The sequence below is a fragment of the Tamandua tetradactyla genome, chromosome 5 (assembly GCF_023851605.1).
Source record: "Tamandua tetradactyla isolate mTamTet1 chromosome 5, mTamTet1.pri, whole genome shotgun sequence".
NCBI lineage: Eukaryota > Metazoa > Chordata > Mammalia > Pilosa > Myrmecophagidae > Tamandua > Tamandua tetradactyla.
In genome coordinates, this window is record NC_135331.1 from 52,100,740 (window position 1) to 52,113,840 (window position 13,101).

Sequence of the window (13,101 nt, forward strand, 5' to 3'; positions counted from 1 at the left end):
CTAACTGATTAGAAAAGAGACCGTTTGGAAATAGTCCACAACTGACAATCAACAAAAACATAAAATTAAAGTGAAAAATAATGGAGAAAGTCTGCCACCATGTTATTTACTGAGTTGAATCTCCATTATTTTCGTATTTACCATTGTGTGCATAAGTTCATAATTCTCCACCTTTTTAAAATCAGTTTTCTTCAGGCTTCATATAACTTAATAGAAATAGTTTAAATTCCCTCTCCCTTTAAATGAGTCAGAAATTCTCTTAGGAACTAATCTCTCAGGATGGATAAACCAGTTCAGCTGAAATTCAACCTGACCCAGATTCAAATTTAATGCAAAATTTCAAACTTTTGAGATTGAAGAAGAATTGGGATCATGTATTATTATGCTGCAATTTTTGATATTTTTCAGTTGGCGGTTTCAGCCAAAGACAAATGCTTGGGAGTATGAGGGTCAGTTCTAAGGAGTTATCTTGGCAGGCGGAAATGAGGGAATTATGCAAAATTTGGAGAATAGTGAAAGACGTGAGATTTCTATACTCAAAAAAGTTTGAAGAGATTTATAAATCATTAGCCTCAGGTGCCATTGACGCTTGTGGCGATGAAAGTGACCTTATCTAAATTGGAAATTCATATGCACATTAAATTTGAGAAGCACTGTTAGAGGATAAGACTTGAATCCAATTCATGAATCCAATCCAGTCCATTTGTGTGCTGGGTGACCTTGACTACCTGACTTAGTTTACAGAGCATAAAATAAGCCTGACTCAGACATAATGTGTCTTTTAAAAATTCACACCCAAAGCCTTTTCAATATCCTTGACTTAGATCCATTAGGTTCTCCTGCGATTCACTAAGAGGAAAAAGAATTTTCACTAATAAGTTCATTGCACCCATTTAGAACCCCAAGATCCTTTCAGGCTCTAAAATTCTGTTTATTCATTCAGCCATCACACAAGCATTCACTAGTCTCAATGCTAGAATTTAGCAGATCAAATTTCTATAATGTCTAGCATAAAAGAAGAGAAATGTTTGGGAAGTCACATAGTAAGAATAAGTAATGTTTGTGTGCTTTAACAATCAAAAGCTGTGTCTCTAGCTGCCTTTCAGATAAACAACAGTTTTGTTATGTGTTTCAAAACCCAAACCTGCTGTTATTGTTTTAGGAGCAAGAGTGGAAAATAATCCAAGAAAGCTCTGCTTGAAACTTTAAAAAAAAATAATTCGTAATTTTTATAATTAAAGAAGGGTTGTTTTTGTTTTGTTTTGTTTTGTTTAACAAATGGATTCACCACAGGATTCCTTTCTATGGTATCACGTTCATAGTAAACTTAAATCACCCACTCAGGAACCATGCTTCCTAATGGAAATGCAGCCATATACATTCTTCTAATGCAGTGCAGCCTTTATAAAAATTTGTGTCATATATTACTAAAAGAGTCTGCTAGAAATTATATAGAGAAACAGTATACATTATTTAAGACAACATTTTTTCCAAGCTAGATAGGAAGGTTAAATGAGAAAGAGGATAACCAAAATTTGAATAGAACCTTTATAGAATCTCCAAACTACTGGTTTCCTTGTTTCTGCACATTTAACCTGCCACAGGAATACTTGATTCACTTCTAAACGTGCCAATCGGCTATAACATCTGGAACAAGTATATTTCTCTAGACTTCTATGAAATAGACTTAAGTTGGATTAATGGTATCTTTACCTTCTAAACAATATTGTTCCTGCTAAACTTCAGAACCTACAAGAAAAATGAGCACAGCTTTCTCTTTCCCATAATTCTTGAAAGTTGTTTTCTTTACAGAACATAATTTATCATCCAGGGGACTTTTGAGGAATTGCCAGTTAACTTCTAGAAATCTCCTCAAGGTTAGGGCACACGTCTCCTGCTCCTCTTTCTCCACTTCTCATGGACACTGGTCAGTGCCAAGGCCAGACTAATGCTGAAAGAGCCTTCAGCAAGTGCAGTCTACTGCACTGGAGCACTTGCCTCTTAGATTGAGGTGAGCTGTGCGGCTGCCCCTCTAAAGTCAAGATTAATGCATTTTTGCAAGTCTATTTAAATTTAAACTAATACCTGTCCCCAAGCTAGTGTTCAAAAAGCATTTGCTAAGTGGAAATGGAACATAACTATTTGCGGCTGTCAAGAAAATATTCACCAGAGCTTGTTTTTCTTGCTGTGATTTAACCACTTCTACATGACTAAAGCTTTCAAATAGGAAAAGACTCAACTGTGTGATTTGGTTTGCAGTCACATAGAGGATTAAAGCAGAAAGAAACTGTATTAGTTTGGGTTCTCTAAAGAAACAGAACCAACAGAAGAGATCTGTAAATATGAGATGTATAAAGGTGTCTCACGCAACTGTGGGAATGCAAGAGTCCAAAATCCATAGGGTAGGCTGGGAAGCTGGCAGCTCCAATGAAAGGGCTGGGTGAACCCCACAGGAGAGGCTCACCGACTGAAGAAGCAGCGAAAGCGTCTCTCTTTTTCCTTAAAAGTCTTCGACTGATTTGGATTATCTCATTGGTGGGGAGCATTCCTTAGTTGATCGCAGTTGCAATCAGCCACAGATGCAAACAACTGACTGATGATTTAAGCAACCAGCCACAAAATACTCTTGCAGCAGTGGTCAGCCAGTGCCTGCCTGACTGAATAACTGGGTATCATCACTTGGCCAAGTGATTGTAACCATCGCAATCATCTAGCCCCATACCGTCTTTGGACAGATGAGGAAACTGAAGCTCAGAGAAGCTAAGAGATGTCCCTAAAGTTCAACAAACTGGCCCGAATTAATTCCCAGACCCTGTGCCTCACCTGCATGTAGACTTCTCCACTGAGTCAGACTCATCCATCCAGCTGCCAGAAGTTCTACATAGACTGATGTGCTGCTCAAAATTGTCATGACCCCATCACCACTCCACTTTTCCCTGACTTCCCCATCTCATTTCACAGATCCAAAATCTAGGAGTCATCCTGATTCTTCTGCCCCCACACCCTATATCCAGGACACTAGGAGGAACGTTCATCTCTACTTGCACAACTTTTCCCTAATTTGAACACTGCTCACCAACCTAGTCCAAGCTTCTTCACTACAGTAGCTTCCTGGCTGGTTTCCTCCTTTTGGGTTCACTCTTGCCCTCTATAGGTCATTCCATAAATAGAGTGATGGGTTCAAAATGGAAATCTGATATCATGATCCCATTAATACAGTCCTTGCCCCCCACCCCCCACCCCCACCCCCCCACACAGAGTGTCATGTTTTTTCTATGTCATGTATAATAAAATCCAAAATCCATACCATGGATTTCAAGGCTTCATGTTATTGAGAAGCAGTTGATAGTCTCTTAGAGGCACCTTTTTCTCTCCTAGTCAGGTTAGAGCCAAAAGAGACCAGTGACCTGATGCAACATATCATTTCTTATATTCTCACATGAGTACATGTGAATCTCTGTCCAAATATCAAGAATGCCTCCAGAGAAGAAAAATGAGAGGTGAGGAATGACTAAATACAACGAGTCTGACTTTTATATCAAATCTTGATAGGTACACGTTACCTTGAACAATGAACCTGTGCCAATGGATGCTCTTAATACACACACTTAACTCCTTAGAGATAAAGACCCTGTCCTGGCACCTTTGTATGCCAAGAGCCCGGGACAGTTTCAGAGTCACATTGAGACTCAATGCATTACTTGTTGCGTGGAAGAGTCATTGACTTAAATCATGACTTGGCTGTGAAATGCCTGAGCACGCAGTGTTAGGACAGTGTCGGGTTAATTGTAGCTCCTTCTCCTGGTTACTCACAACTCACACTGAGCTGTTTGGAAGAGGCTGGCAGAAGGGAGGCCATGATTGGGGGGGACATTGTTTCCAGTGTCAGACATGGGCCCAAACTGTCAATAAACACTTTCCCCCCAAAACCAGAGGTCCAGAGAAAATCTTTGGCGTTCAGTCTTTGGCACCTCTAGCTCTGAACCTTTCTTGATGTAAACACCACCGTTGTAGTCACCACATGATATTTCTGTGGGCTACTGAAAATGCTTACAAAGTGCTGGACAACTGATTTCATTTGCTCTCTAAAGCAATGATTCTGAAGGTGGTCAGCATTGTGATTCCCATCGCAGATTAGAGAACTGAGTCACAAAAAAAGGTCAAGTAACCCACGTGATCGCCCAGCATCCTAGGGTTCAGAGTTCTAATTTCTTAAACCTTGTGATACCTTATTACTTGTTTGCTTGGTTAACCTGTCCTCCCTTTATCTTCTCCCCACATATAATTGCTTCCCAAAAGTGACTCATATCATAGTGCTTTTAAGGTAGTTTAATTTCAAGTCTGCTCTTGAGATAACAAGTGGTACCCAGGACCTGAAAATCAGTGCAGTTTTTTGAAGACCAGGCATTAGATTTTATTACACCTGTCTGCTCTAATCTTTTCTTCAATGCTTCTTTCAACAAGCTGTCATTGCAGACAATCCTTTCTCAATGAATGTAAAATACTTCCGGAACTGTATTCAAGCAGTCCATTTTCCTGTCAGAAGTTAATTATAGCTGGCCGATAAACCAGTTTGAAAAATCAAATTTAAATGAGTCAAATTTAAATTTATAAGAGCCTCACTTAACATGCAATTAATTTTATGCATATCATAAAAAAAGAAAAACCTCCGGTCTTCCTGAGGAATTAAACAGGCTAATAAGGAAATGCTGTGCCTCATGGAAATGAGTTGAAATGATTCTCCAACATTACCATCTTTTCAGTTGCATAATATTATATACAATACATTCTATTTCAGGGAAGTATTAATTTTAGTAAGATTAGTTAATTTTTCTGACTTCTCACAGGAATGTGACTAAATGGTTAGGGCAGAAACACAGACTTATGGGTCCCAGAACTTTTTTTAAGCTCTCACTTTCTTCTCATATTCTCTCCTAAGTCTTTATAGCTTCTAAGTGTTTATGTTTCTCCCCAAAAGTATAGGGAATGATAGAAATGGTAGAGCTTGGGCATATTTTAGTTTCCTCAAACTTTGTTCCTATTAATAAAATATTGAATAAAACCTTCATTTGCCAACCCTTTTCCATTACTATTAAAACCCATGTGTATATTAAAATGGGATTAAGGCAGTTATTTATTTGTGATATATACCATTGTAGTAGGTTTGTTGTATGATAAATGTCACCGTCCCACTATAAGTCCATTGAATAATTCAAAACCTAGACATTAATTTGCATTTTTCAAGGAGAAAGAAGATTAACTCTTGGAGAGAAACTGCTTTTTATTCTGAACATGGCTTCTGGATACTGCCACGTATGAGTCACTGTAAAAGATCATTACTAGGAGTACAAGGGTAGTTCAGTGGTAAAATTCTCACCTGCCATGCGGGAGAACCAGGTTTGATTCCCTGTCCATGCACTTCCCCAAAAAACAAACAAACAAACAAAAAACAGACAAAAATTCAACAAATGGTGCTGCAATAACAGGATACCCACATGGAAAAAGAATGAAATGTGACCCCACCATCTAGCATACCAAAAAAAAAAAAAAAAAGATCATTATTGAGTATTTTCTGGTGAGAGTGCTGCTGTTATTGGGAAAATTCTAACTCTTTTCTTATTGGGGGCAAAATCAGCCTTTGATATATTTCTTAAAAGGTTCTAAGGGCCAATTACAACATCATTGTATTCAATGTCATTTTGGAATTGATCTAGTACCTTAAAAAAAAATCATTTACTGAAGAGACCCAAATGTCAACTCTTTCTAATAGTTCTTCTGTTTGGACTTTTTGTTTTTCCTGCTCCTGCCCCAGGACTGAAAGGCTCTCTCCAGAGGCTGCAGCTTGAGTATGTGGATGTGGTCTTTGCAAATCGACCCGATAGCAACACCCCCATGGAAGGTGAGTGAAGATATTTCATTTAAAACTTTCAGTTTTGGATTCTAATTGAGGATTTATTCCACACACAGTTGGAAATGAAACTATTCCGACCGATCTGAGTGCATATGAAAAAATAAAAAACTTTCTGGTTGATGTCTCTCAGCCTCAATATTTACCCTCAAAGGAAATGCTCTGCCTCCTGCATCTTCATTATTTTTTTTTTAATGTAGTTGAAGGAATTGGGATTGTGGTCCCTGCTGGGTACAGGCCTAACTATTTTCTAGGTTCATTTCACCTTTATGATTTCGTCAACTAAAAAAAAAAACACTAAAATTAATTGGAGAGGGAATTTATAGCTCTGCCATCGTTATTTCAAATTAAGCCCTTTGAGGGGTCTCCTATTTTCTAATGGGTCTAGGTCTGATTAGTTTTATATCTACAGTAATAACCCCTAAGTAGAGCCAGAAACTGAGGTTTTTCAGGAAGGACACCTTCAAAATTAGCCCCTCATTGGCACTTAGCAGCTCACTGATTCTCAAGAAGCTACAACATCATATCCCTTTTCTTTTACAACTGGGTTTTTTTTTTTTTTTATGTTTTGTTTTTTGTTTTTGTAAGATAATAAGTTTATTTTTTTGTTGTTCTTAATTTTTTTACTTTTTTAATCATAGCAACATACAAACACGAACATTCTTACCATACGCTCATTCCGTCTTTGGTATATAATCAATAACTCACAGTATCATCACATAGTTGTGTATTCATCACCGTGATCATTTCTTAGAACATTTGCATAACTTCAGAAAAAGAAATAAAAAGAAAAAAATTCACAAGCCATACCCTTTACCCCTCCCTCTCATTGACAACTGGTTTGAAGTCAATAGTTTCAAGCTTTTCCCTTTGAAAGTTTTCATAATGTTCCTAAAACCAGATTTTCTCCAATTTACATTTATTTACAGAACCTGCCTAGGATGATTGAAAAGGGAGACAGTTTGCAGGGACAAGGAGAAAAGAAAGCCCTAGTTGATTGAGATTTATAATCGCATGAATTATCATTGGCCTGAGGTGATTGAGAATGAAGATATTTGTGGAAAAGAGGAAAAGGGAATGTTCTGGTTAATTGAGGCTTACAATGGGATGTGGATTATCAATTTTCAAAGAATTAGAATAGGGTAATAGACAGCAAAGTCATTTCATCCTTGAAATTGTTGGTCAGGATCTTGTAATTAATCATGGTCTGTGAATATGTGCTCTGGCTATAGGGCATAGGTAGTTACAGGAGAATAAATGATTGGGGTAGATATGAATTTTTCATTAGTTTGCATTTCTGACAAAGAATATTTATGGAAATTATCTTCCTTGCCGTTTATCTCTTTCTCAACTACAGAGAAATGTTAAATGCTGTATACCCACACATATAAACACACACAATTTATATATATGGCACACACGATTTTCTCCTAGAGTTTTCTACTGTCTTGATTCTGCCTAAATAAGAATTTACTGTAAAGTAATACCACCACTGGAAATTCATAAGTCATTATCCATACAAAAATGAAAGCAAAGATTAAGTGTATGATAATGCAAATCATAAAAATTTTATTAGTACAAGAGGTATTTATTGCTAGGACTATTTGATGTCGCACGATTCTCAGGGACACATTAAAACAGCACTAAAGCTGTTTAGTCAGCAAAAATGTCAAATAAAATGTCATTTAGCAGGGACTATGAAAAGCTAGAATTGCTTCCCATTTTATGTGCCTAGTGACTACTTTCCTCTTTTCTTCCTCTCTCCACCCTTCCTTGCTTCTTTCCTTTCTTCCTTTCCACGTTTCTTTCTTCTGCATATATACTACATACAAGATAGCAGAACATCTGGAATTTTTCAACGGTCCTTTTTTTTTTTTTTCCCACTTTTTCCTACTTGCCCTTGTCCTTAATTTTAGGGATATAATTTATCAGAGACCCTCAAACAGTAAAAATTATCATTTGCATTATACCTACAGAAGAAAGAAACACTCAGTTAGGAGCCAAACTAAATGAAACTAAAAAGATAATGGTATCTCTTGTCTAGACACTGATTATGCGTTAAATTTGTTAGAATCTCAAGATACTAAAATATATGCATACAATACGGGAGACCAGGGTTTGATTCAAGGCCCATGCATTTCCCAAACAAAGAAACCAACAAAAACAAACAAACAAAGATTCAACAAGTTGTGCTGCAATAACAGGATACTCACATGGAAAAATAATGAAATGTCACCCCGCCACACAGCATACTATATATATATACACACACACACACACACACATATATAACATACATTGCTTTGGGTAGAGTTTGTAACTGCAGCAGGGTCCAGCCTCTGTTGGAATTAAGAAAAGTTACATACTTCCCAAGTTTTTAATATAAATTTCCACAAAGCAGAAGAGGAAGCTAATTTATATCGTGAGTCATCCAGCTTCAGAAGCCTAATGAAGGACAGCAAACAATGGTGATTTGCCATTGTTGGACCTGTTTGATAAGGTCAAAGAACATGGTATTTTGTCACTAAGGAGCAATCACCTATCTTATGTTGGAATGAGACCTACCCACAGCCTGCCCATCGCAGCTCCGAAGCTCATTCCCTCCGGAGGACTTTCGTTCCACAGGCAGCATATACATAAACACCAGGATCTATCTTAGTACAATTCTCAGAGTTTCTAAAAACAGTACATAAGATATATACTATACATAGTCAAAATTACCCTTGACTATCCTACGGTAGGGTGCATGCATTGTTCAGTGGTAGAATGCTTGCCTTCCATGTGGGAGACCCGGGTTCAATTCCTGGACCATGCACCTAAGGAAAAAAAAAAAAAGTTAGCCAATGTTCCTTTACAGCTGTTAATTAATTATGTAATTTTTCTCCAAATATAGTGACAAAACCATCACCAGATACTTGCCCAATCTCGTTTTTTTTTTAATGGCAGGAAAACCCTTCATATCGTTCACATACTTTCTTCATCTCAACAACTTGCATCGGTTATTTTAGATTCCATTGCATCCGTTTCCTTGTAATATAAGTAATGCAACAGTGGTTGCCCAGCAGATATTCTTGACTTTTTCATATATTAAATCTGCATATGGCACAGCACTGTATTGCTTGCTGGGTTATTCCACAGTAGATCCTTAGCATTTATTAGTTGTCTTTTTTGTTTCAACTATTCCTTCTCAACCCCACAGAATAACAACATGCACGAACATAATTTTGATGAGGCACCTACTTTAAGACAGTGGTAATTAAGCACGTTTCTAATGAGAGTACCCCCACCCACTCAGCACTAGCTCTTCTTCATCATTGCTTACCAAGTACAGAGGCACTTAAGAACTTGGGAACCCTAGAAGGTCTCCAGGTGTAAACCACCCAAATATCAAGGATCATGTGTCCATTGGGTACCTCTAAGACACATTTTGAACAACTTTGACCTAAATGGTATTAGAATGAAAACATGTTTATTTTATTTGATTTAATTTATTTGATTATTTTAAATCAAATTAGTAATTGAGCCTTATTACTGTTCTTTTAGAGCTTTTTGCCAAAACTAGTAAATCTCATTCTAACAGAGAATGTTAATTGGGAGCATTTCTAAAATAAGCCACGTTTCATACAGTTTCACATATCTTGCAGCAACCAAATAAGCCAGAAAAAGATTAGCAAAGTACACCTTCTTTATAATGTATTAGCATCATAAATCCTATTAGTTGTTACTTTCCATTCTTCCTTAGAAAATCAATAAGTAGAAAGCACATTCCCTCAAAAGAATGGCTGTAAATTCCAAGTGCACAACCAGTGGAGAAGGGGAGGAGACACTGCATTTGCAATCTGCAGTCCTTTCGAATATAATTAGACACCTTAGAGCTATGGGGAGATGTTTCTGACAACAGAGTGGAACTGGTGTACTTTTTCTTCTGTCCTTCTTGCTTATTTTTTCTGATTCACCTCGTAGTAAATCGCTTTACTTTCACAGCATCTGCCATGCCATCTGTCTCTTCTACAATATCTGGCATCAATGGCATGTTTTCCAATCCTAGAAAAAATCAGCTCTACATCCCATTTCTCTCTACTGATCATGCTGTGTTCATCAAAGGAGAGTCATTGAGAGTTCCTTGTGCTCTGTGATACTAGAATTCTTAATTCTCTAATTTCCATAAATTCCCAACATGTATGTCAAAATCGTCTCTTGAGCTCTTTAGACAAATGAAAGTTCACTCGGACATGATAGACACAGAGCGTTTGTTTGTCTGAGAAATTGCACTAGGATTTTTTTTTTTTGAGGGAAAGGGGGATGGTTGTCTATCATTCCCAAATACCAAGTTAATTTCCCCATCTGTATGCTTCTTCTGCCTCATAGAAGAAATGATTGAGCACAGCCGCTTAATAAAAGGGGGCAGTAAACTGTGTGTAGTGCCCATGAATAATGGCCAAAAAAGGGGAACCATTTAAATTTGTCTAGCTTTAAAAAGGGGAAAAAAAATCCCGCTCATTTGTTGTTCTGAGAATATGATGATATTTTAAATTAGATTATATTTAAAATTTTAATTTTAACTCACTTAGAATTGAGCCACATTACTTTTTCATTTAGAGCTTTTTTTGCTGAAACTAGTGAAGCTCATAGAATCCCTGAGTCATTATATTATTCCCATACTAATGCAGTTCAAGATATTTCTTTTTTCAAGTTAGTAGGTCAGTGCAGACTTTCAACAGTAACCCAGATGTTTTAATTTCAAATAAGAGAGGTAAGACCAAAGTTAGCTTATTATCATTATGTCAAACAACCAGCTCCATGGTATTTACTTTTTTCTACGCCATCTTTTTTAGTGCTTGAACCTGCACTTGACCTCCAGGAACTTAGGGTATCCAATGACAACTTAGCAAAGTCCAGGAAGTAGTCTTGGCAACTTTGCAGCATCTCACATTTTCTGCATTTTTTTTTCAATTCCAGAAGCACAGGCCCTGGATATTTAGCTACAAAATGAAGTTTTCAGAAACTAAAACCTCATGACCTAAAAACCTAGATGTATTATCTTCCCTGAAAGCACCCCAAACCTCTCCCCAACAAGCATAATAGGAACAGGAAGAAATCTGCTATAACAGCGAGTCCAGTAGAAATGCAATTGATCCCCATCCTTAACTTAAATTTTACAGTAATCACATTTTATAGAAGTAAACAGAAACAGGGGAGCTTAGTTTTAATAATGCATTTTACTGGGGGATGCAAGGGTAGTTCAGTGGTAGAATCCTCGCCTACCATGCAGGAAACCTGGGTTCAATTCCCAGCCCATGCACTTCCCAAAAACAAAAGTTCAACAAATGGTACTACAATAACAGCATACTCATATAGAAAAAGAACGAAATGTGGCCCCCGCCATACAGCATACAAAAAATAATAATAATATATTTTATTTACCCAAACATATCAAAAATATCATTTCAGTATATAATCAGTATAAAATAAATATTAATAAGATATTTTTCATCCCTTTTTCATATAAAGTCTTTGAAATTTGTTGTGTATTTTACACTTATGGAACATCTTAATTCAGACTAGCCCTATTTCAAGTGCTCAATAGCCACATGTGGCTTGTGGCTATTTTCTTGGACCACACAGGTCTATAAACTCTTTTCAGTCTAGAGAGAACCAGGCACATAGTAGGTGCTCAAGAAATATTCAAGGAATGAATGGATAGATGATTGGATGGAAGGGTAAACAAGTGTTTGAGTGATTGAATGAATCAAGCTCTAAAGTGAAATAGATCTAATGCCATTTTTCTCAACTTGAAAGCCCATTTTCATTTTCTAACATCTGTGAACATTCATGTGCCTGGTATAATTCAGTGTATTTCAAGGTGATATTAAGGAGAGGTTGTCTGCAAACAGTCCCAGGATTTTCTTACATCCCATTTCTCCTCCCCTGCAATAACAGTAGATCCAGATGCTGGATTTCTCCTTAAAAGGAATGGATGGATGATTCTGAGGCAACACAATTGCCCCTAAGGATTATTATATCAAATTGTCTAACACATTTCATTTATGACCCTGGCTGGAATGCTCCTAGAGCCTCTGGTATTCATCCAATCCATTCAACCTCCTGGCTTGAAAAGCTGGGACAGCTGAGTTTTTAAGAAATTAACTTGGAGAAAATGATTTTTATATCCAAGAAGATGAGCCAACCCCTCCAGAGCCTGTGGCAAAAATTGGGTTCAAATTTTACTAAATCAGCTTTATTTCCTCTTTGCTGTGAATCCACCAAAAACCTATTCAGCTAACGTTTTCTCCTTTACAGAACAAGTTACATCATAAAAGGAGAAATTCATTTCATCCATTCTAGGAAACAGTATTGAATGGGGGGTTGGGTTCAGGTCAGATTCTTTCAGTATCTGGTGTAGCTTTTTAGAAAAATCTCACATTTCTATTTATCATGGGCCTCTCATTGAGGCACTAATGATACAGGGTAGACTGTGGCATTAGGCAGACTCAGCTTCAGTCTTGGCTTTGCAACCTATGAGATTCTAGACTTAAGGCAAATTGCAATCCTCGCTCATGCTTATTTTTCTCTCCTGGAAATAGAGTATCCCATAAAGTTAGACCTGGATGAGTTAACAATGTAGGTACAGTACCTCCTCGTAACAAGGGCAAACAAACATAAGCCCCCTTTCTCTAGATCTCTTCTCAGAAGAAATGGGAGAAGCCCAAGTCTCTGAATTACAGTGTGGTAAAAATCACACAGAGGTGACCAAGCTGCAGGGTGAACCAGGGTTGTGATGGGGTCATGAAAGGAATCAAGGTACAGAATTGGCAACAGAATTGTCTTCTAGTCCATTTTTCCCTTCTTGAAACTGTTCTGAAATCCTCCATGCCCTTAAATTGATTTAATCCTGGATTTTCCAGCATTAATCTGTTCAGCCTGATAAAATAATCTTGTGCCCATGTCTCTATTTTTGAAGAAATATCTAGGAAAAAACCCTTAATAATAGGATTCATTCATATATTCAATTGATAGTTATTAAATACCTATTATATGCCAAGCACTGTTCCAGACACTGGACAGAAATGGATAAATCAGGCAACAGTTCTGCCCATTTAGAAATTACCTTCTTGTGGGGGAAATCAGTCAATAAGTTTATAAGAAAGGTATGTTAGATAGTGATAATAGTATTGAGGGGGAAAAAATCTTGG

The 13,101-nt window shown here is 37.2% G+C and overlaps 1 protein-coding gene and 1 non-coding gene across 3 annotated transcripts in view; both read left to right on the forward strand.

The window, feature by feature from the left end:
- The window catches only part of KCNAB1 (potassium voltage-gated channel subfamily A regulatory beta subunit 1), a 443,831-nt gene that overhangs the window by 373,120 nt on the left and 57,610 nt on the right, over window positions 1-13,101 (forward strand). For both annotated transcript variants that reach the window (XM_077160853.1, XM_077160854.1), the window contains exon 8: window positions 5,813-5,899. In XM_077160853.1, the coding sequence (XP_077016968.1) occupies window positions 5,813-5,899 (87 nt within the window). The remainder of the gene's footprint in view (window positions 1-5,812; window positions 5,900-13,101) is intronic.
- On the forward strand, window positions 11,140-11,210 carry TRNAG-ACC (transfer RNA glycine (anticodon ACC)). Its single transcript has one exon. It is a non-coding gene; the product is annotated as a tRNA-Gly (tRNA).